General features: G+C 41.9%; 1 protein-coding gene and 1 long non-coding RNA gene across 4 annotated transcripts; one reads left to right on the forward strand and one right to left on the reverse strand.

Annotated features, from left to right (window-relative positions):
- Positions 1-794: 794 nt before the first annotated feature.
- WDR89 (WD repeat domain 89) lies at positions 795-19500 on the reverse strand. Of its 3 annotated transcripts, XM_080395858.1 has the most exons (4): positions 19376-19500; positions 18906-18989; positions 5734-5828; positions 795-2456 (listed from the first exon to the last, which is right to left on the reverse strand). In XM_080395858.1, exons 3-4 carry the CDS (start codon positions 5760-5762, stop codon positions 1256-1258), a joined length of 1230 nt encoding a protein of 409 aa, XP_080251984.1. In that variant the 5' UTR covers positions 5763-5828; positions 18906-18989; positions 19376-19500; the 3' UTR covers positions 795-1255. The 3 variants fall into 3 exon arrangements, with proteins under 3 accessions (XP_080251984.1, XP_080251985.1, XP_080251983.1); XM_080395859.1 differs by lacking the exon at positions 5734-5828; XM_080395857.1 differs by lacking the exons at positions 5734-5828; positions 18906-18989 and having other exon boundaries at positions 19376-19488.
- A 279-nt stretch (positions 19501-19779) lies between these two features.
- Positions 19780-25425, forward strand: LOC308067277. The gene is made up of 2 exons (XR_013929510.1): positions 19780-20107; positions 20156-25425. It is a non-coding gene; the product is annotated as an uncharacterized lncRNA (long non-coding RNA).
- Positions 25426-25589: the final 164 nt, after the last annotated feature.

Here is a 25589-nt window from a genome sequence, read left to right on the forward strand (position 1 = left end):
GCCAACACCATGGCTGCGGTGGTCCTCAGGAGGCTGAAGGTGACTGTACGCAGAGCCAGACGCTCAGGGCGTAGTCTGCCAGCGGGGCAGAGTAAGCGTAAAGGCACAACCATTTCAGAAGTACCGGGTAATGTACTTATCTTAGTATTCCGTGAAATACCTATAAAGTGGTATGAAGTACCACTTCATAGGTATTTCACAGAATACTAAACCAAAGCTGTCCGAGGGATATGCCTAAGCATAAAACGTCTCATTTCTTAAAGGACACACACTAACCTCTACAAGGTTTTGTTAAAGTCTCCTCATACTGGTCTGTTACTCCGTAACTACAGTCTCAGAAGGCAACGATCATTTTTCATTTTTAAGCTTCCCACTTAGCATGTGATAAGAATGTGATACCAGGTTATTTCAAACGCAGGACCTGGGATTTTGAGCACCACTGGTGTAATTATACCTATTATTTCTTTAACCCACTGCAGATCTCTCCAGTCTTCCAGGTGCACCCCCCTGCGATGCACTTAACCAGGAGAGGATGAAGCTGCTTGCAAGGTTCTTGGGTATTTTCATGCAGGAAATATGCCCTAAATAACACCAGTTTAACAGTTCTTATACGTTTAATAATTAGCTGCTTGGAATCACGTGTTCCTATTTGGTTGAATACATTCATATCTTCACTATGAAAAATACAGCTCTATCAACTGCTTCTTTATGAGCTTGTAATAAACCAATAATATGACAGTGCAAAACAGTTGTTATTTTTTGTTTCATTAAGAAGTAATTCCTTCAGGCATTAAGAACTGACATAAAATCTTTTAATATATTGAGCAATTTCATTAAGTTCTCCGTAAAGAAAGCAAAATACAACATGAAATACAAAAGCTTTTAAAACATGCCAGGGAATTTCAGTGGGAAGGTAACAAATTATGCAAGCCACAGGCCTATATTCCACATTAAAATGTTGGCTGAGGCATTAAACAACCACAGAAACATTTTTATATAATATGATTTAAGATCTATTGTTCAAGAACCCAAGAGCAAATATTTACTCTTTTCTGATTAATATTAGCAACTTTAAAAGAAACAAACAAACAAACAAACAAAGGCATTTTTCTGCTGACTGAAATCATTCCCCGGTAGAATTCAAGCATCATAGTTCTTTCCACAGAACACCCCCAAATAAAGCACAGCCAAGTATTGCCTGAGAGACTAAACACCAGGAAAACTCTACACAGCAGAGATTCCCACTTTCAGAATTTTACTTTTTCCTGCTTTTGAGGGAGCTGTTGTGAACTCTTACTCTGTTCTGCACAGAAGAACCAATCTTCATAGATGCTTTCTTTGCAAGGGACCTTTCCACAGCTCCGGGTTTCCATAGCAACAGCTGAGCATCCTCTCCACCCGTCAGCAGAGACTCCTCTGTCAGGTTCCAGCAGAAGGAACGAACCGTGGCAGAGTGTCCTCCACACAGGCTACCCACCCAGCTCAGCCCGGTGGCGCTGCAGCTGATGAGGTGAATGTTTCCTGTGGATGTTCCCCCAATAAGAAAGAGTTTGTCTGCCTTTTCGTGGTACAGCCCACCTACCAGGTAATGTAAGCTGTTGTTTTCAACACAGACGGTGTCTCTGACATCCAGAACGTGCAATAGTGTTATCGGTTCTTCGGTATCCACCTGAGCAATGTCCCACCAACAAAATCCCTCATCATGTGTCATGCAGTAGACCTGTTTATAATCTTTCCCAGACCAGCCAATAAAACTTACTGATGAATCTGAATTGCAAGTTGATATCAAAGCATCTTCTTCATTATCCTTGTTAATGTCAAATACATTAACCAATCCATCAGTTGCCCCAGAAATTACCAAATTGGGTTTGATTGGATGAAAACAAATTTTAGTGATATCATCATTGTGACACTCAGAATAGACTCCCAAGGGTTCTTTAGTTGCACTGGCAGAGTTTGTAACGCCTCTTGCATCCCAAAACACCAGAAACGTGTCCTTTTCAACCTGTTCTGTTCCAGCACAAATTATGATATCACTGCAGTTGATATCAAAACTGATGAAAATGTTGGAAGGATAGCCACTAAATATCTGCACAGCTTTCTGAGCTGCTGAACGAATATCCCAACATTTTACTGTACCGTCACTGCACGCTGAGAACACTACGCTGTCACACGTGTGTGCAAATCGGACACCATTTAGTATCCCAGGACAGCTACTGTACTCCCGCAGGAAGTTTAATGTTTCCCTGTTATATACCCTAATTGACTTATTGGAACACGAAACTGCCACAAAGCGATTGCTTTCAGATTGAGCAGGTTTGGAAATGTCTATATCCAGTAAGTAAGCAGGTTCCTCTCTTAGCACAGAACGTTTTGCTATGCGCAGACTGGCAAGCTGCTCCTCAATCTTCTCCACTGCAGTCATCCCAAATGCTGTTCCTAATGTTGTCAGAAACCTGTAATAAATAAAATCCAAGGTGAGCTTTAATTACAACATTCATAAATAATACTAGCTTTAAAAATCACGTATGAACAAGCATCCTGCACAGAAATGATGCATGAAGTCAAAATTCAATTATCCTGATGTCCCACCCTCTGCAACTTAATTTACAGAAACAGAGAACCGGAAAGGGCTCCCTGAGTTAAGGAGTTCAGTCTCTTGTGACTGTAAGCACTATACCATATAATCCCCTTAAAAGATTAAATTGTCTGTGAATCTCGTGAAAGTCACTTAGTTAAATTTGCTTTATTATTTTTATAAAGTAAAGAATAAAGTGTTGTTCTCCACAAGCGGAAAGAAAACGAAGCCATCACCACTACCTGCGTAAGGAGGAGTAATTTTTGTTCTAAAAAGTTGCTAGGAGGCACAGCCCACAAATAGTTGCATCAGTACAACCGCAGGACACTTTGGTGAACTTCCCTGCTGAGGGGCGTGCAAAGAGTAGGCAGAGAACAAGACCAAAATTACACAGAACTACAGCCTGAAATGGCCAGGTAAATACATTTTACAAGTATTTAGGTGCCCAATGACGCACATAAACACCTGCTGGCATACCATGGACCACCTAAACAGGTTACATGACATCAGTGGAATTCACTGGAATTAAGCACCTTTGCCTTTTTCATCAATTCTCCTAAGAACCTAAATGTTTTTCCAGCCTCCTATAAAACCACATAATGCTGGCTCTTAGTGCAACTGATAAAAATCTTCCCTTCAGAGGTAATTCTCCTCTGGCACTACTGAAACCTCTTAGAAAACCAAACTATTTCAGTGATGTTACTCAAATTCAAATTTTGCCAAGCAAAACGAACCAAAATTAACCAATACTCCCTTAATCCTCGCATACGTAGATTCACTTTAAAAAACTGTGTGCTCTAAACCAAAAGAGTTTCCTTTCTCTAACACAAAGGAAAATTCAATTCTGTAATTGCAGTAAATGCTTTCATCAATTTAGCGTCAGAAAAAGTACTGAAGCATTTAAATTTAAAAGACACATTTGCCAACATAAACAATACATGGTTTTAGTGAGTTCACAAACTACAACCGTTTTTAATAGAAAGACGTAGGCTGGGTATGTTAAGTAAGCATAACCATCCACACGAATGACTTCTGTTAAAATTACAGGTTGGATTTTGGGGGATGGAATGAGCAAGTTTCCATGTATTATTTGATTTAGGGTAATTATTTTAACGGTCCACGAGAGACTGGCATCAAAGGAAAAGTTGCTATGACAAAAATGCATTCTGCTTTTCTTTCTTCTTGGTGTCGCTTGTTGTTTCAGGGTTTTGCTTTCCCTCCTATTCGGTACATACAGATATTCATGATACCATGTGACAAACGAGCAAATTCTTAAGAAACAGCTTAAGTAGGCACACTCATAAAAACTTAATTCCCAAGTCACAAATAATCTCACTAAGCTATTTGCCTCAGTAATATCCTGACAATGAGGTCCCCAGCTTAATCTTCTACATCAAAGCAGCCTTTCAGAGCACATCTACAAGTAATTTTTGCCATAAAACGCAGACATCCTGTGGAAACTCCTTTCCCCTCTGAAGAGAAGTTCAACATGTTTTCTGGCATTAGCCTCTGTACAACCCTACCCACAGAGCTTGCTTGCTCCTTACTTGTCTGGGTATGTCCTCAAATGGAACAAGCTTTTACCAGAACTATTATATAAAGCAAACTGTCCTCAAACACTGTTTGCTACACTGCTTAAACGTAAAACTATTGAACTCTCATGCAAATTAATAGTTTAAGAAATAAAACATTCTCCTATTTTTAATGACAACTTCTACTTAATCCAATATACTGAAGAATTACAATGGAAGCTCCTATTTAAATATTGTTTCAAAAACACGTGCTTGGAGGTAGAGTTTTCATAAACCAGCTATCCTGTAGTGCTACGGTTACTGAAAAATTGGGTTCTCTCTGTAAACATTTTGTAAGAAAAATGTAGTTTTCCAGACTGACCTGAATTTCAAGCGCTAAATATTCAGACTTTTTATACTCAAAAGGCCAAGTGAACTCAAAACAGGCATGCTCCTGACAAACGTCATCCATTTGGAAAGTAAGCTGCAGTTGCTTAAATATTACTGACTTTGATAATATTACTCAATGAGCAGTTTCTACAACACTCACATCAGAGCTTTTACTGCTGGGGAGGAGAGGGTAAGGGAACTCCACAAGTACCCAGAAGTTCTAGAAAGCCAGTCTGCAAAAGCGTGTTCATTCAGATTTAATAATATTTTCCAGGAAATAAAATTAGCCCAAGATAGCTCTTAAGCTTTTACCCTCAAACGACATAGGTACAGCTGTTCTGAAATACCAGAAAATGCTGTTCATGTTTCCAGATAGATGTGCAATTTATACCGTCAGGAAGCTGGAAGGTATGGTTTTCAATTCTATTTCTACCACAACAACTAAGAATCCTTCATATTGCATTTGATGGCAGCCAGGTTTTGGCTAAAAAGTCAGTAAAATGTCTGCCTTAGTAAGAAAGCCTTCAGACTATTATGAAATTGTGATTGAAGGTTACATAAACAATTCATGCTCAAACTTCAGGGTGTAGCTGCCAGCCCTTCCTTTTCAGAAGGGGAAGTCACTGTTGTATTTTGATGGGAAAGTTTAAATGGCAGGAATAGGATCTGTGTTAAATTTATGAGACAAATAGGAAACAATGGTCTTCCAAACACAATAGGAGATAACTAAGGATTGGACTGCGGCCACCTACAAAGCGCATGGTGCTCTGCACCGCCGACGTGAAGCACTTTTAGTTTAGTGCTCCTTAACTTCAACAACACGGGTATCTGTTTCGTTTGTGCCACAAAGAAACCTCGGGCAAACTGAGTCTCTTTGAAACCTGACATACTATGGATATAGCACAACCGCCAAGTGCGATGATCAGTGATGAAAACTGCTCATAATGATGTGACAAACTGACACAAAGACTTTGCAGGGCACAGGCGGCTTGCTTTTGAACTGTTCCAGTCTCAGAAGAAACCGCAGAGAGCACTAGCCGAAACCTCTTCTTTCCCCAAGGTACCTCCTGTGCTCAGAACATAAGGCAGGCAGGCAAATTCAGGTTCCTCACTTATTCAAGCTCACGGTGGTCCATAGTCTGGGTCTACAGTCTCAACATAAACAAAATCCAGGTGATGTTCAGGTGCCAGGAAAACAACACTACCTGTATGACACACAGATATCTGCTGAAGGTGTCTGGCATGGCTAGTCACCTGTGTTTGAAAAAGAAGTCCAGTCCCATCCTCAGTGATCACCATTCCTCTTCTGTAATGGCTGCACCTCTCATCTGCGTTCACATCTGCATCCCCTGAACAAGGTAAAGGCACCTTTTACAAAGTAACCCTGAAACGTCCGTGTTATTGTATCTAGTCCTCTGGAAGCACATTCATGCGATCTTCTCTATGAATTAACCTCGCAGTTAGATACAACCCCTGCACATCTCCCTGACATCACAACTGCCAGAAACAGTCAGCTTCTCGAAGGACACCCACATCTTGGGAACTCAGAATAAACAGAGTACTCTGAAATAACCTAAAATATTTTGACCTCCAGGGCATCCTTCAAGGCCTGATTTTTAGAATAGAAAGCATGAAGTGGAAGCGGTGCCAAAGAGGCAGGACAGGATTTTCAGATGCCTTAGTTTTGCATTTCTCACTAGTGGAGAGTGGAAACAACTACATGGCAAGACTAGAAGCCAACAGCCGGGAGACCGCAAGCAGGCCTCTACCATGATGGAGAAGTGAAAGGTACGCACCTACCTGCACAACCTAAATATTTAATACATCTCAGTATATACAACAGTGCTCTTTGTGCAGTATTCTAAACGTTGTAGTCTCAACTCAAGCCAACAGGCTCATGAGTCCTCTTCAATCCAGAAAGTTTTTTTAAAAAATAAACTAGTAATTAATAAGTTATCGTTCTTCTCCTTTTAGTGGTACTCAAAATGCTGCCAAATTGCATAGTTCTAATTTCCAAAAGAGAATCAACAACACATAGAAACATAGAATTACCTCTCTGGAAAATACCATGGAAAATGTGGGAGAAATGGAACTTTCACAAAGATTCAATCAGCAACATAAGGTTAACTTATGAGTAGGAGGATAGGAACACGTAATAAAAATGAAAACAACCTGTAGTTTTGGCAATCTTCTCTGCAGAGGTCAAATACCAAAAATAGCAAGGGATTTGAACAGCACTAGATGAAATCTTGCACTGTTCTTTCCTATCATAAACAATACAAACAGACCCTCCCTTTATTTTCTTGATTATTAAAAGTTCAAGAACACACTAAAAACAAACCTGGAGCTCTGGGCAGCAGAAAGCAATTCATGCATGCAACACTACATGTGGTTTGCATTTTAAAATAAAAATGCAAAGCGCAAGCCTGGCTGAGGAGAACGCATTAGCACGCCGCACTTCACTAATGCAAAATGCCTGTAGAGACCTCTCCTCACTGGCACCACTTCACAACAGAAGATGGATCAGCCAAATGATCTAAGCACTGAAAGGAAGCACAAAACACCCATCAGGCATGCATAATTTCTGCAGGATATAAACTCCTATAGTTGATTTTGTTATTTTACCAAAGCAGAGAGATAAGGTGTTTTTCCAGCATTCCCACAAAGCCATTTTAAGGCACAGAGAATAGCATTTAGGCTATCAAGCAGGAAAGGAATAACATGCGTGAGAGACTACGCTAAAGAGCAGAGACAAGATGTAAACTGCCAAGAGAATTATTTCATTCTTTCAAATCAGCTACATCTCCTTTCCAAACATAAAGTGCAGCAAGAAAAAAACTCCACGTAATTTTGTATTTGCAGTAAAGAGAAAAATATTATATCAAGAGGAGAAAGGAAGAAAAAGATAAAACACTGCCACAAAAAATGTCAATGGGAAGAGCAAAAAAATTACGTCTACCGAACTATCTGCTTCCGTGAAATCAATTCCTACCCTCCCACCAGCATGGACCTTAGGAGTACAGTCCTGCTCAGCAATGGAGAGAAGAGTTGTAGGTGGGCCAGAGAAGCAAGGAAATAGCTTTAAACGACAGTATTGTTTAGAGGGAAAAAAATAATAAAAGTCAGCTAGGAATGAACAAAGGGAAAAAGTCACAGGTGCTCAGTGCTTTGGGCTTCAATAATTTTAAAAAAAGAAACCACAATTTTTGTGCACTCATCCTTTGGGGACATAAGCAGGTGTTTATGTCAGTACAGAAATAAAACCTCTTTTTGAATATCAGACCAGACGTCCATAGAGAGAAAACACAAAAACAACTTTTGGATTTGACCAGGTGTAGTTTTAAATGCATAAATCATCAAACCAATACACCGAATATTTTCATCAAAATAAAACTTTAAAAATTAGGGGTTTGGTGTAAGATTTTGCATTCCAAGTAGAAAGACCAATTCTGATTTTGCATCCTATACTGGAAAATATGGTGGAGTCAGGTGAGATTTAGAAAATCTAGGCATGCTTTCAAGTCCAAATTGCAATGAATGCCCAAATGAATGAACATTCAAACTTGTGTAACTGAAAACCTACTGATATAAATTCGTGAACCAAAGAGATGGCAGAGAGCTGCAAGGAACCCAGATGACAAGCCATTGTAAGAAAATTCTAAGTGTAGAACAATCCAACACACAATTTAAAAATTCAAGTAAGCCAGAACATGCCCTATAAAACTATAAAAATGCTCGAATTACTAATTTTGGCTTGAAATTTCAGTCAACATGATTAAAATCTGATACTTGGATACCTAAACTACCTTATCTATACCAGTTTAGGAGAACCCCAACATAAAATACGGGAGAAACAGTTTCTAAATACTCTTTAAGAAGCCGTGTCAAACATTATTTCAAACATATTTGAGAACTTTCCTTTTTCAATCTTCTCCTTTCATCCAACTCCATGCCAGTGAGACAGACCTACTAAGAGAGGAGCGGCAAAGTAAGCTCTGTCACTAAAATCACACTGAGATGAGCAGCTGGATCCAGCTGAGAACTTTCCTGCAAGGAGGAGGTTTCCTAGTAGTGACCTCACCAGGTAGAGGATGCTCCGCGTATTGCATCAGGTAGATATTGCATCCGGGTGTTGATGAGGTGGTCAGCCATTAAAGGAGACTGCAAAGTAATAAGAGGATAAAAGATGCTCTATTTTACTCTCCTGGCTATTCTCAGGTCAAGCTGACAGAAGCTGCAGCAGAAGCAATCCTATTTTATAAAGACAGATCTGAAAGAGTCCCAGGCAAAGGTTAAATTACTGAAAGAGATATTGTATTTGGGTCTTTATCTTCTGAATTCTATATATTCTCCTGTATTTAAAACCACCCGTGAAAGCTAATCTATGCCTAAATTGCATGCTCACAGCCTCTGAACAGGAAAACCAACAGTGCATCCTCAGGTGGATTTGGGAGAACAGGCAAGAGGTGCCAGGAAAACTGTCCCAGCACTGGGCCCTGGCTTTCGCACTGGACTGACTCTCTGAGATGGGGGTCAAACATGAGGTTTGTGCCTATTCCTCCTCCTCCCTTCTCCCCCTTCCTCTCAGGCACAAGCGGTGCCTAACCTGTTACTCCAGCCCAGCACACTAACAACGTATGGAGTGAGACATCTGGATCGCCCTCTCAAAGAAGAGTAAGTGTCTATGAGGAAAGTCATGGCCGGTTCTGCCACACTCACTCTTTCTCTGACAACCACCTCCCCCTGTGATGGGAGCCAGGACCCTGGTTAACACCCCCGCGAGGAACAGAAGGTGGATGTGGGTGCCCAGCCACTCCAGAAGACTTCACTGTCCAAGTGCTATGCAAACATCAATGCTCCCAACTGCAGCAGATGCTAGATAATTCACAGCTTCAGAACACAGCACCTTTGTGTCCTGGCGTCTGTCTGTAATGTAACCATGGATGTACAGCCAACCCACTGCAAAACTTGAAGAGAATCCAAGTCTCGCCTTCTGCATTTGTGCTTATCTCATCAGACCTCAGTGACCACAGAAAAGTAATTTCCTTTCTCTTGTGAGCACCTCCCATCGTAGACACCATATTGACATTACTTTCCGTAACCACAAACATAGGAAAGAAGAGACAGAACTAATCAGTCTCTCAATTACGTACAGCCAGCAACTGCTGAAAATCAAACACGTAGGGTACAATGTTCTGTGTGTAGTATGAAGTTCTTCTCCATTCACATTTCTGTAATACAGCCGTAAGCACCTCAGCGAAGATTCATACCTTTCTCTGAACTATTCCTCACACGCCTCCTCACTAACAGCATTTTCTTTTGTTAAAAGGTCGAACAGCAAGCTGTTTGACTTGGCACTTGAGCTACGCACCAAGATGGTCATCTCACAGATAAAGACGACAGAAATAATGGTGTTCATCTGAGTGGGCTGGAACAAAAGAAAAGGCTGGCCTACAAACATTTACTAGCCCGGATTCTGGCAGAACAGCTTACTGAGTAATTCCCAGCAAGAGGCAACATTCACTCTTTACTTTCTTAATTAGTGAAACAAAACCAGTATCTGCCTAACTCATAACACTTACGTACACAAACATTATTAAGTACAGTCAGCAGCAGGCTTTTTAAAAAAAAAGCCTTGTTCTAAACATCTACACTACAAGATCAAATGTAAAAGTCACAGTAAAGTTGCAATGCACCTGCGAATTTCACAATCAAAAAGTACTTTGATGTCCTGTCAAGTTTGGTATTACAAGAAAGGACTCCAAGAGTGATATTCGCGGTCATTTTAAGGTGAGCAAAACCACCACATGAATGGGCAACCCCCATGATCCACCCTACAGAGAAAGGTGAAAGGAAAAAATTATGTATGAAGCTGCATGAATAATTTAGCGTCTCCAAAATAACACCACTTATTTCCTTCAATTAATACATTGATACTTGGTACCAACATCTTCATATTAAAAAACCCTGGAAATAACTAAGAATGTTGTTCCCAAGTATTAATAAATTTTTCTGAAATTCTTCCAAAGGAATTGTTTCTACAGCACCGAAAGCTTGGGAAATTTCAGCCTAAATTTAGCAGCAACTGTAATAAAAGGATGTAAAGAAACAGCTACAGCAGGAAAAATAGCTCCTACTGCCACACACTGGTGCCAAAATACCTATAATGAGATAAAATGTTTTATTTACCAGAATAAAAACATTCTTTCACAACAGTAATTTAGCTTAAGTACACTTCATTATCAGAGCTCATACTACAAAACACAACTATTATGTTTTCAAGACTCTTTTCTTAAAACCCAGGTTTAAATCAGCTACTACAGTTCTCAGCCTCACTGGGGATGTTGCTGCTGAACAGCTAAGAAGATATTCCCCTACATGTGCAGATATGGCACCAGTGTTTTCCAAACACAACCTTTGCGTGCTTAGTGATTTTTAACATTATACCAACATCACTACCCAAGCAGTTCTCTGCAGTTCCAGATGTATTGCACAAGCACAAACATCCGTCAAGCCTAAGCAGGGGAAATGACTTCTCGTTTTCCTCATTTGCTTCCCAGGAATATGCAGATCACTAAGGTATCTTCGCCAGTCACATCCTACAATATCCATTTTCTATACTCAGCTAATCCAGGACACCACCATGTCAAGGTAATTTGTCAGACCCTCTCCAGTATCAGAGCAACAGGAGAAACTGGAGATCCTTGCGTGCCTATGACAGTTCACAGACTATCAATTTCCAAAACATGCTCTTTGTGCACAGCCTGACAGCTGGAGGCTCTGCTGAATCCTTATCATGCCCTAAGCTCAGTTTTCAATGCTTTGTAGCAGACAAAAGGAAAAGATGTCATCTCAGTGACAACAGTAGGATAGAAGAGGCTGAAATAAAAGGGTTTAGAGCTATGTTGACTTTATCCTGTTCAAGAGAATTTACTTTTCAGTCTCCATAAATGATGCTAAGGCATCAAGTATGTGCTCATTGTACCCGTGCAAAGCACTCGCTTCAGCTCTTTGTTTTCAAAAGCCTTTAGACAGTGTTTATACTCGAACCATATGCAGCACTCCAGTACTAGCTTCATCAATGCCATACACAGATTAAAAATAATCATTTTCCCCTGTTTATAATATCCAAGTGCACAGTGACTTTCCACCACACTGCACTGGAAGTTCACGTTCAACTGCTTTTTCATTATGAGACTGATGTAGGACTCGGTCATTAGAAATGGAATCGCAAAAGGGAAGGACAAAAGAGCAAGTGCGTAGGTATGGATACTCTACCACTTTCTGATCAAGGGATCTACTATATGCAGCCACACAGGCAATCCCTTCTGGCACATCACAACAAAAACTACACTTTTCTTAGCACCCACAAGCCCCTAAGATCTGGGTGGGGAATTTGTTTTTCCGACATCCACAAAGACCCTTCTAACATCTTTGGCAGACAGTGTTACCCCAAAACAAGAAGAGGACAGAAAGCAAAGTCAAGAGTTTTATGTAATTTAATAATCCTGCACTCAAACCATGTTAGCTCTCAATATTTTAGTCAATTCGTATTTAGCAGGTTGCCAGCAGGGCTCTTTGCTGAAGCCAACCTCTTGATAACTAAATCACAATCAAGTGCAGAGGCAAATGGGTTAGATGACCCAGGTAATCGACTGTTTATTTTACACGAAGTAGCTGGGATGTTTTGCCTTGTATAGCTTGGCAAAGACAGAGACTGAGAGGGGATATGATTACTATCTACAAACACATCAAAGGAATAAAAGCTGAGGAGGGAGGGGAGCTATTCAAGAACAATACTGGCACAACAGTTTAAGAATATAAACTGACCATAAATAAAATTTAGAGCAGAAATGATAAACTTTGTCTTTCAAAATAGTTTCCAATTAGACCAGCGGGGGCAAAACCTTTGACTGTCTTCATCTACTTTTATAACCTCATCAGCCTGACACCCACGACTGCCCTTGCACAGCAAAGAACACAGATAGGAAGGCAGACTGAAAAACAAGCAACTACGAGATAAGCTGGCACATCATTTCTTTCTGGAAGATACCACGTTGCCAGACAGACAATAGCAAGACACAACACATTTACTGCATAGTTTCAAAAGCAATATTAAGACCATAATAAGCAGGCATCTACGTGCACAGAGAGAATGCAACATCTAGCTTAAGGTGGCTTCCTCTCTCCATGCCCCTGAAATCATTGGGATAAAAGTCTAAGGACTTGCTCATGCTCCTCTGACCAGCCACAGTGTAGAGGAATTGTAGAGGAATGAAGGCAGGTTAATTAACATTGATGATATACAGCTGTGTGCTGGCTTCAGGGGCAGTGGGTTGGCTGATGTGGATAAGGTGCAGCTGTGGCTGGTTCCTGCTAAGTGGTTAAATAGCTTTAATGGGTATGAAAGAGATAGACTGTATGAAGAGGAGCAAGGGAGGAAGAGAGTGCTGGAATAAACAGAGGGAGGAGAGAGAGTGCCTGGATGTAGGAGAGACAAGGAGAAGGATGCAGCAGAGGCAAGAAGCAGAGTGGACTGGCCTGAAGAGTATGAAGAAACAGCATGGAGAGCGGATGAACTGTTGAAACCTTGTGGGGGATTGGTGGCTGTGCCAGGGCAAGGCGTGACAACTACTTATTGAAGTTAACCTGGTTTGGGATGGTAAAAGCCTTGTTGCAGCCGGTGAGTGAGTTCGTGCTGCAACACCACATCTTTTTGCAAAGGCTGTCGCGTGGAAAACTCTCAGGTGTGAAGGTTTTATCAGGCTGTAAACTGAACTGAACGCCGAACTGAAGTCTTTGTCGTGTGTTGCGTGGTTTTGGTTGTGTGTTGTGTTTTGTTGTTTTTTTTTTTTTTTTTGTCCCGCGGTGACTGCATCTCTCGGCGTCACATGAAGATGACATCAGGGTGGCTGGGAACACGTGCAGGGCACCCCCGCCGGCAGCGGGAGGCTGCCGTTCCGCACCCAGCCCGCTGGATGTCAGCAACGACCGGCGCGGTCCCATTCAGATCACGCAATCCAGCAGCAGAGCACTGAAGTCTTCTTAGTGTATCTACATATCCCTCCTCTCATTTTAATCGCTTACGATAGGCTGATTATCGCCTAACAGAGTGGCGATCGAGGAAACGAAAACTTAATTTACATTGCAAGGCAGAGGAAATAAGCCTGATATTATGTTACTCGGGTACCAGCATTTTTTTTCTTCCTTTCAAAGGCTTCAGTTCCTCAAATCAGACTTTAATCAAAAATCATACCCTTCACTTACAATGGTCTAGCACCAAAAACTGGAGAAGAAAAAAACACACCTAAATTCAACTACTTGCAACTTTTTCTTTCTGATCTGTCAAGGAGATTTAAAAAGTACATGGGTTTTTTTAAAGACTTCTTTTTTTTTTTATTGTGAATTTAATTCAAAGCTTTTTGAGCTTTCAGAGTTCATGATAATGCAAGACACGACTCCCTTATTTCCCTGCAATGGACACAGAAGCACAGAGGGAATAACTGACTTTTGTGTGTTTGTATTTGGTCTTCGAGCATCCAGCAAGTGTCAAGTCCAGGAACATCTATTACTATATTTTCCCAGGGAAGGGGCAGGGGGGACAGCCACAAAACAAACCAAATCCCATAACTAAAACCCCCTCCTCTCTCAATCTGTTACACTCCTGACTGGCTGTTATGAACACTCCTGAAGCAGGAACATTCAATACACACACACGGTAATAGTTACCAAAGACATGGAACCACTAGAATAAATTTTTCCTTAAATCTGTTTGTCCCCCCTTTCAAAACTAAGTCATGTACTTCCTTATGTGTATTTCCTTAATTACATAAAATTCATTAATTCCTTCCTTAATGACAGACGTTCAGTAAACTAAAATCCACTTACCTCAAAAACATCCTCCACAAACCATGTACAAAACTTAAGTACATCAGCTTTGCTAGTGAAAGAGATGTATGTTTCTGAACAAGAATTTTTGGTTTCACAGCCATCTGCTTATCCCTTCTGATTCCATAAAGGAATAGTAACGCGTAAGTCCAGCACAGTCATTCCCATAGCAACAAACATACAAAAGTGCTTATTACAAACAGATCCTCAAATTATTGAAAAGTGATCAATATCTGAAAGTACCAATTTCCCACACTGCCAGCACACAACTCTCCCTAGCAAGCAGTTCGCCAATTTTAAACGCTAGGTTGTCTTTTCCCCAGTTTACCTGCTTACCAGTTATACAACATGCTTACATCTTCTTATTTCTACTGAGAAGCTGAGCAATGGTTTTGCCTTGAAATAGCAGGCACAGGGAAAAAAGAAAGATCACAGTAGTTATGGCTAGATGTAGAGAAAGGTGCAAGTGAAAAGTTGCTAATCAACTAAAAAAAAAAAAAAAGAAAAGATGAAGATACTGCTGGAAAAAAAGAAATTGCACAAAAGATTATTAAAAACACAGCAAAAAAATTATTTTAATTTTTTTGACTCAGTTGGTTTAATCCAGCATAAGAACAGTGAGTGTTTCAATGCATCTGTTGTTTCACAGATATGATTCAGTCACTATATTAAATGAAGGATTTTCAGAACCCTTTAGTTTGGATTTTTCATGATGAGTTTTTCATTTAGCTGGAAAACTAGAGAACTAAAGAAAAGTAGCAAGTGCCCTTGTAAGGCCACAGTGAAGTCTCATATAAACCAAGAATTCTCAAAGAGCAAACTAATAGGGAGTAAGAGGTTTTAAAATATTCTCATTCCTCCATCTGTTGCAACTTTTATCCTGAAACTAAATATTAAGGTGACCTCAAAACATTTTCAACAATACAAACAGCGTAAAAAAACCCAAAAAACAAAACCTTGAGAATATTAACAGTCTGCAAGAAGTGCCTTCAGATTAATATGAAAAGGGGAGATAAATTTATGTAAAGTCTGTAAAAGGTATAAACAACACTACAGATGGTTTATCTTGCAAAGGAGATCAGACAGCTAACACAATAGTCCTTCTGGGCTTAAACATATAACATAATGGAACAAAATAAAAATGTATCAGACTGAAGAGTTTTTAAGAAAATATTAATGTGAACCTGTTAAAATGGACAGCTGCACAATATTCGTTTCTTGCCACTACTTAGAAAATATTTTGATTGTTGAAAACACTCAAATAACCTGTAAGGCCTAGAAATGGGACAGAAAACACATTCTGTGCTGGGCCCTTCAGAACAGTCTAATGAAATTATTCAGTATTTGAACATGATTTTTTTCAGTGCTACAGACTGGATTACTTTCTTCTTCCAGGGAGCTGTCCACACCCATCTCCTGCTTTGTTCTCACTAAAATACTTTCTTGAAACTTGCATCAAGGTATCAGCTAAGGCAAAAATACGTCATAGAAACAATGCATCCACGCTACTGAAATTTAATCTGAAGGCAGTATTTCAGCATCAGACATCCTTCACTCCCAACCTAAAGCTTTTCTACCAAAGCAACCATCTTCTACATACAATTTCACAATTCCTTGCCCTCTCGTTTATTTTAGAAGCTAATACAAGATTCTCTGGTCAGTCACGTTCATTCACCAGATTACTTCCACATATATTTAACTAACCAGCCGTAAATTAAATGTTCTAAGCTTCTTCGCAGACTGCGCTGAACATGTCCTGTCTCTACATGCTGACTGTACCAGCCCCACAAATTAACAGAACATGCTTCTGTGAGATCTGAACCAGCGCCGGCTCTGCTTGGTTTGTAGGTGCAAAGTGCTGCAGCAGAGCTGTCCTCTCCTAGAGCTTCAACAGCTGCAAGCAGGAAGGAGGGAACAAACAGTCTGAGGGCAGCTTTGAGGGGAAGAAAAAGGAGATGGCAGGAGGAAATGACAGGAAAATGCACCAGCAAGAATTTATGTAACCGTTCTGTTACAGGAAAAGAGACGGTACAGGAACGCAAGAAAGGGAAAGAGCTGAGGGAGAAGAGGACAGTGGGTCAGGCTAAAGTCTGAAGAGGGCAAAGGCATGTTTGAAGTTGAATTTTCTAAACCTACATGGCTATAGCCTTAGGCAACACACTCTCTTACTGCTTTCCTTATGCCCTCCATTGTCCATCTTGCACTTAAAACTGTTTGCCAGTCACCAAGCACACACCTCCAAAACCTGGCCTTGCCAAGTCTCGACATTCTTGTTTTATGTTTGGTGTGAAGCCCACTAACAAACCTGTCATCACACAGGAGATGCTGACCCACACAGATGTCTTTTTACTCACCAATTAAAAGCAAGTCCTAGAAGTCTGCACAGGTGACTTCATATCAACACAGCTAATCTGCATGGTAGTGCCAATTTCCTTCTGCTTTGCCTTTTTTTTTTTTTTAATAAAAGCAATCCCGTTACCTGTACAGTTACAGTAAAAGCACGTCAAAGCTGCAGAACCCAGCCAGGAAGTGCTGCCAGCACATAACAATCTGGTACTACACAAGACCTCCCACGCAGTCAGGTACAGACCAGACCTTAGGGCTGCCCATCAAACAACTCTTGTCCCCAAGACTGATACAGTGAAAGAAAAAAAAAATTTAAAAAATCACCTTATACTTAGGGCATTTAAAAAACTACCTGGACATCATCCGTCACCCCATGCACAGCAGACCACTTATGGGGCAAAAAATAAGATAATTGTTTCCAAAAAAGTTTGAGAACACACAAGAAACAGCCAGGCCCCACATCACTCTCTATGCAGAGGCTTCCGAGGAGCCTCGGCTCACCTTCCCTACAGGGCTGTTCCCTGATCCCTGATACCAAAAGGTATTTGGGGGAAGTGCAAATAGCTACTGTAGTCCTTAACTCTGAACAAACAGAAACCAACATGTAAACTTTAAAGCAGCATTGCATAAAGTTAGCACCCAGAAAGCAATCCTTGGGATACAGACAAAGAGAAACCTTTTCAGTTACTCTGCTGATAATGACAATTATCTTATAGAAGCTGCTCTGTACATACACTTCACTGAATCTGTGGATTGCTCTCAAACAGGAAACCCATTTAAACATTTTAGGAAATAAAAGGCATTAACATAGCTTAGTTCTGAGAACAAAGTTTTTACAGATCCAAAAAACCAGCGCATTAAGAAAAGACCTTGTGTTTCTGTGTTCTTCTGAATATACAATACATTTCTAGGGAAAATGAATTTGGAATTGTAGAACTGTAACCCATGAGTCAGTAACATAACAGCATTGACAATTCACTTCCCTTATCTTGTAAGAAAAAGTTAGTTCTCCAACATAGCATATTTTAAAACACCTGTTGGTTATATAAAACATCATTTTAAGATACACGTATTACAGCTTTAGCAGTAGTTTGTTGGGGTTTTTTTTCAAAACCTTTAAAAGCTTCTTTTCACTTTTTCCCAAGGGAATAAAACAACCAAATGAAAAAATAAAACTAAACTCTTTAGTTCTTCTGACCTTTTCCAGATTTATTTTTTTGTTTTAGACTGTTACTATTACTAAAAAAGATCCCCATCTTCACCAAATGTAGGCGAAGTCAGCTGGTACTTACCAGCATAACTTCTTAATAAATGTATTTTATCTTCCAATACAGGTCCTAACTTCAACCCTGACAGCCCTGAAGTGGCCAATTGCAACTCTAATCAGATGTGCCTGCCCAGATCAGTAACACACTGACCGAATCCTTGTGCCAGACTCAGTCCTAGCCCAGCCTCTCCCAAACACAGCGTCAAAGCCAGTGTCCTGGTTGCAGCTGGGATAGAGTTAATTTTCTTCTTAGTAGCTAGTACAGTGGTGTTTTGGCTCTGATGTGAGAACAATGTTGGTAGCATACTGATGTTGTTAGTTGTTGCTGGGTGGTGTTTATGCTAAATCAAGGACTTTTCGGTTTCCTGGGCCCTGCCAGCCAGAGGGCTGGGGGGGCCCAGGGAATTGGGAGGGGACACAGCCAGGACAGGTGACCCAAGCTAGTCAAAGAGTTATTCCATACCATATGGCGTCATGCTGAGTATATAAACTGGGGGAAGAAGAAGGAAGGGGCGGACATCTGGCATTATGGCATTTGTCTTCCCGAGTAACCGTTACGTGTGATGGAGCCCTGCGCTCCTGGGGGTGGCCAAACACCTGCCTGCCCATGGGAAGTGGTGAATGAATTCCTTGCTTTGCTTTGCTTGCCTGTGCAGCTTTTGCTTTACATATTAAATTGTTCTTATCTCAGCGCTGGAGTTTTACATCCCTTTCTGATCCTCCTTCCCACCCCTCTGGGTGGGGGTGAGAGAGCAAGCGGCTGCGTGGGGCTTGGTTGCCAGCCGGGGTTAAACCACAACAGCCAGTGAGGGTGCCCAGGCCAGTGCCAACGCCCCACCAGCCCCCTGCCCCCTGCCCGGTGCTCTGAGCGCACAGCTGGCCTTGCCACGCTTCTAGGCTTCAACGAGCAACGAGGTAAACTCACGTGTAAGTGGAGTGTGTCAATTCACGCTGCACCTGCAACGCAGCAGCACCGCCAGCAGCCAAGCCAGGGACGCTTCAGTTCAGCCTAACGGAGAAGACCAGGCAGCGGTGAGGGCGGGAAGGCTCCGCAGGCCCCGCTCCCCTCCCCGGTGCCGCGGGCACCGCAGGCCCAGCGATGCCCGACCCGGGCGCACGGCGGCGGGGCAGGGCCACCGCCGGGCCGTCGCTCTCCCAGCCCAAACCACGGGCTGTGGGCAGCCCCTGCCCTCGCCCACCGCAGACCCACCGGGCCGCCCCCAGCCGCAGCACAGCCCTCCCCTACACCCCCACTCTCACCCCCCCACATACGCCCGCCCTCCGAGGGGCGCCCCCCTCGCCCTCCACACAGCGACGCCAGCGCGGCCGTCCCTGCCCTACCCACGACTGCCCCCTCGCCCCAGGGACCCCCCCACCGCCGCGGCCGTCCCCTACCCTGGCCCGGCCCCCCCGGGGGTCCGTACGCGGGGGCCGTACCCCGACCCCTGAGAGCCGCCCGCTCCCGCCATGCCACGCGCCACAGCCTGCCGCCGCCGCGTGCGCCCCGCCCCGCCCCCTGCACGGCCCGCCCCCAGAGCCCTCCCCGGCCCTCCCATTGGCTGCTCCGGCGGCTCTCCAGCGGCCATGTTCCCTCCTTGGCAGCGGGGAAAGGAAGCGACGCACGGGAAGGGGGGTGGTGCAGGTGGCGGGGGCGTGGCTGCCCGCTCTACAGTCGCCACAGTTTCATTGGCTGCCGGGGCGGCGCGCGACACACGGGCGCCCCGCCCCGTTGCCATGGCAGCGAGGGCGCGGCCTTTCCGCCAGGCAGCGCCGCGGCCGAGGGAGCCGGGCGCCATTAGCGGCCCGTAGAGAGGAAGGGCGGGCTGGCGCCGCGCCGTGGGATCGCGGAGAGGGGCGCGCGGGGCTGCGGGCCCGGGGCGGGTACCAGGCCGCGGCCTCCATCTTCCGACGCAGCCCGGGCGGCTGGAGCCGGGCCTGCTCTCGGACACGGCCCTGGTGCGCCAGTCCCCTCCCAGGGCGCCGCGGGGGGGAAGCAATCGTCTGGCGGCACCCGAAAGGCCGGTGGGCAGAGCCTGCTCCGCCGCACGCGAATGCGGACGGGGCCCAGGGGCTGATTTTCCTTTACAGCTTTTTATAAGCGACTGACAGCGGCTGGAAATGAAGCCTGTGCAGGGCGATGCCCCGCGGAGCGGCGCTGCTCCGCGCCGGCGGGAGCAGGAGGGTTATTTCCCAGGAGGGATCCAAACAAGAAGAATTAATTATATTTCCTTTTCCTGGAGCTTGCTGTTACGTTTTTCCAGACCCCTGGGTTTTTACAAATTCCAAATAATATTCTTTTTTGCTTTTTTTTTACTTGCAATTCAATGGGCTAGTGCACACAGCCTGTTGTCTATAGACACAGCACCAACACTCACAAGGCCAACAGCTACTGCTGCAAGGCAAGCACGATGCAGTGCTAGTGTTGGTATGAAATCAGCCTGAATGCTGAACTGGTTAACTCTGTGCTTTTACCAGTCTTAAAGATGTTGGCAACTTTAGTCCTCCAAACTAAATTAAAATTTGTCAAGACAGCATTAGGTCCTATAAACATCAGCCCAGAGAAAACACTCAACTCTAAAGGCAGCAAGCACCAATTTTGAGTAATAACTGTATTTAATTTATAGTTCCAGCACCTGCAAGTGATCTACTATAGTCCACAGCAATGTCCACTAAGCAATTAGGAGCTATTACAGCATGAATAATGCTGTAAACAGTAGATCACCAAAATGAATGACTAAAGGACATGCTGCACAGTGGAAGCACAGGTAGCAGCCTCTCTAAATTTTCAGTTTAAAAATCTTTGCAAGTTAGTAGAAATCTGGGTCATCATGTTCTGAAATTTAATCATTGTGTACGAGACAAATATGATGACATCCCTTTGCTTAAGAGCACAAGATTAGCAATTGCAAAGTAACTCCATAACAGCGGTTGTTTAGCAATCCTCCCAAGGCAGTTCTGCACTTTATCAGCCACCAGGACTGAATTTACAACAGGAATTGCCCAAACACAGCTACTGGCATATCAGGAGAGATGATCAAACATGTAATGGGTTAAGTCATTCAGGGGAAGGTTTTGTCTTTAACTGATATGGAAGCAGAATGTATTTCTGCTTATGCTGCTAAGCTGTCATGTCAAATTAGCCTTACACATTTAAGGGGAAAAGAACTTCCAGAAAACAAGCTTTGGGTTTTCTTGTTGCCGTTTTGTTTTGGGGATTTTTTTTTTTGTTAAGATTGAGAAGATTGACTGCTGAATCCATCTACAAACTCAAATCTGAGATTACTTGGAACTGAACTGCATTAGAGTTAGTAGAGACGATGAACTGCTCTCCTGCTACTGTAACAAATAGCCACAACTTTAAGCCAAAATAGCTCCCCACTCTCCAATTTTGGAAAACTCTTAGTAGTTCCTTTTTGATTATTAAGTATATCCAGACTGCATATCCGTTAGGGAGAAAAAAAAAAGGAAAAAAGTAATTAAAGTTATGAGAAGACTATAAAGATGGAATTTTGTTCCAAGGATGTTCTGAAAAGAGCAAAGTGTTTACAGCTCATGCCTTGTTTACACCTGTCAATTTCTTCCTCAGCCTACCACTTCCCAACACCTCTGTTAATCCCTTATGTCCTCTCCCCTTACCTATTCCCACAACCCTTTTCTCCTTCATATGCCAACATCTTACCTCTGCCACACACAGCTTCCTCCCCTGCTTGCTTTCTGCAATGCCCCAGTGACATACTTTGCTGTTTCTCACCTTCAACCATCTTACTCTACACATTTAAGACCAGCCACAGTGTTTAACACAGAATGGAGATACCCAACTACGCAGAGGATGGCCACTGAAACCAGTTTGGCCCATGAATGTTGTCCGTTGTGAGCTGGAGGAGCCTTGTGGCGTAGCATATCACCAGGCATGAAATACGGCTGCAAAGCTTGGTAGGATGCTGGTCTCTGGAGCTGCTTGAAGGGAAAAAACTGAAGAGTAGATGAGAAGCAGGCATCCCTGAAAGTGAGGAAAAATGGCTTGTAGCACGTGGGAAAGCTGCACATAGGAAAGCACCAGAGAGCTGGGAGGCAATTGTGGCCAGTTGTACAGAATCAGGTATCATTGCTTTCCCACCCAGGAAAGGCTGATCAGAATCTAGTTAAAGGTAATCTCACCTAATTGCAGTCTGGCTGCTTTCTGTCACCAATTTGTAGTGTTTTCTAGAGTAGAACATATGCTTTAGTTCTGTTGAACTAACGAGTTTAGGATAGTATCCACCAAAATGAGATCCTTTTGTTGAGTTTGCTGTTGTCTGAACTTCACTGAATTTCATTATGAAGCATCTATTTAAACAGTGGTCTTTCACTGATTTTTAAAACAGCATAAAGGAAGTTTGCTATTTTCCTCCCAAGATTAAGAAAAGACGTTTGGCTCCCCTGCAAACTGCTGCAATGCATATGCACTTGGGGTGGGGGGTGATGACAAACACCACAAATTTAGATTTCCCTGAAAGATCTACCACATAGTTAAAAAAGAAAAAGATTTCTCTTTAGGATATGATCCATGTTCTATAGTTGTGGGAACAGGAGAAGGTGGTATTTGTCCCAGAAACGGGAGGGAGGGTCAGAACATCAGAGTGAAGTAAAAGCAAACATACCAGCCACACTTCAAAAAGGCTGTTACATACTGTATCAAAACCACATCATCTGTACACCAAGTACTTGCCACGCCATCCAAAAATGCCACAGCATGTGGTCAGAATAAGTCACCTGTAAAAAGCTAGAGCAGTCAGTTAAGTCAATAATAAAGGCAGTAATAAATATTTGACAATTAAAAGGAGCAATAAGAAAATATTTCAGAAAACATTAAGTGTTTCTATCCAACTGCTCTTCACAGACTGATCTTAAAACACAGGGAAAGCTTTATTGCAAAATGTAAAATGGAGGAAGGGACAATTACTAGTGCACTGCAAATTTAAACTGTTGGGAGGAACTTGGTTTTACTTTGCAGAAAGTAGTTAGCAAGCAGGAAGTCCAATCAGATTAGATGATACGTGTGCAAATCATGGCTAAACTGACTATTAAAGATGATTTGTACCTATGAAGGCTTATGCACTTCTGTATCTGGTCCACTCTTGTCAATCTAATGTCTCATGGAAAGAGCAACAAACCATATACAATTGAGGAAGATCCAAATCTTGGGTCTGTGGAGATTTAGTTATCAGTTTAGCAATATTTGGCTAGGATGGGCTGATCAGAAGTTTTTCAATTACATCTTTCAAATTTCAGCTTATGGCATAAACTGGAACTGCCATGAATCTGTCAATTAAGATCCGTCAGCTGTTTAAGCAGAGAAGGAATGCTTACTCCAAACGCCTTCAATGTTATTTTATTTAGAATCAGGAATTAGAAAGACCAAGCACTTAAGAAACATTTTATGAAGCAAGGGACCAAAGATTAGCTTCGGTAACAAGTTACGTCCTTATAATAAACCACTGTTTCCCCAGCAAAGGCCATAAACAGAAACATCAGTGGAATATGAATTAAAATCTTGCCACAGAGGTGTGGTTTACTTACATTTGCTGAGGTTTTAATCATGTACTTTCTTCTGAGTTTATCTTTTCTGGGGTTCTTCAAGTGTCAGTTGCTTTTTTGATGTTTTTGTTTCCACATCTTGAAAATTACCTTCAAACTTACAGAACAAACTAATAACCACCAGATCATACATTTCTGTGGTCCTTGGCATTAACTTCCTGGTTTATCTACATTTTTGGCAGCTTTATCAGGACAAAAAGGCCTTGGTAGACAAAATAAAAATCACAGCAACCTCTGCAAGCTGTAGGGGATTTACTTGGCATAAATATATAAGTTTTTACCTTGTGTAAAAAGCAGAATTTGTGCACTGGCTCCAAGTAAACCCTTCTAGTTACCAAAACAAGGAGGAATATTGTACAGTGCCCAATAAACAGATTTGAAATTGCCTAACAGCTTCCTTTTAAAAAGCAGTTCCCACCTCTTCTAGTGTGTTCTGCAGTACTGTTCAGATACATTACTCAACTGCTCCAACTTCCTCGCTGGGCATTGTACAACTACAGAAAGAGAGGAAGCAAGAGTTATGCTAGTATTTTTTTTGCTGCACTTCTTCCAAGCAACTTAAGGCTACCTAAAGTTCATACAGATATACAAATGAACTAATACTTTCTCATGTTAGTATATCACATAGCAATTAAAACATCTTGGGACCATGGTAAAACAAAATTCACAGTGTTTTAAATAAATAATATTCTCCAGTTACTCTGATTACTAAGGAAGTAAAGCTCATGTAAATATGCTGCTTACATGCATTCCATGAAGATCTGTAGATATTCAGTAGTCTGGGGGGGGGGGAGAATACCCAATCTGGCCAATTTTCAAAGCTGATCTGTGAGGTGAGCAGAAGTTACTGGAAGGTGACCCAACAGGATACAAATTCACATGGTTGTTTTCTGTGAGAATTCTGAAGTAAAGGACTGAGCTCTCTCACAGAGCTAACCCTGCAGTGTAAGTCAAAGCAGCCATCAGATACCCACTGGAAACCCCAGTTTCGGTAGTTCCAGAACTTGTGGAACTATTTCTTCTTTCCCCACAACACACGCTTTCCCAGAAAACAAGTTTTCTGTCGGAATAACAGCATGCTTCCATACTCATTTATCAGCATAGAACTGACAAAAGCTATAGAAAGATACAACTTCAATCTTTGTATACAGTTTGCTCAATGACTTGATTTCTTATTTAGTATATGAAACTGGAGAGTCCAGATTTTAAGGCAGTGGAAAAATAAAAACCTCATTTCAGTATTTCCTCATTCTTTTTCCTAAACTTTTGGATCTAAAGCCCACACCTTAAAAGACAATATTATTACTATTAGTAATGTGAATGTAAGTTTTCTTGTGATCAGTGTTTTACACTTGTGATACACGTCCAACCACATCTTCCTTAGCACTGGAAGGAACAGAGAAAACAGAATACAATTGAATCCAATAGTAGTTTATTACCCACTCATTGCAGATGAAGTTAGACACTTCAGTTACCAGTCAATATGAATTTAAACATTAGTTGACAACTGCAGAAGTGTACAATAAGTACAAAATCATTAACAAAAATATAACAAAAAGTTACAATGTATTTAAAACTTCAGTTGTACACTATTTTACAGCAACCATTACATGATCCTCAACTAGCACAGGGCCTGCATTTGAAAGGGTTTTTTAGGGGGGTTTTTGTTTGTTTTGGTTTTTTTGTTTGTTTGTTTTTCAATAAAGTTCTGCAAGAGGTTGAGAGACTGGGGGTTACAACTGCATTATTTTCCAGAATACTAACATAAGCCTTACCTCACACAGACAAAGCTGTTCTATATTTTATAAACAGTTGCTTTTAACAGAGTATGCAGTAACAAGAAAAAAATCTATACATAAAAAATTAAACTCCACTATGTAATATATTATGTATATATCTCTCTCTATATATATTGTACTACAGATTTCATATAAATCAAGTATAGGCCAAATTTTGGCATAATTTTTAAGTGCATTGAGTTTAATATAAAATCCCCCTCAAACTTTGTTCTTATTTTTCAAGTTACTAGCTC

Source organism: Falco punctatus (assembly GCF_963210335.1).
Source record: "Falco punctatus genome assembly, chromosome: 7".
In the NCBI taxonomy this organism is placed as follows: Eukaryota; Metazoa; Chordata; class Aves; order Falconiformes; family Falconidae; genus Falco; species Falco punctatus.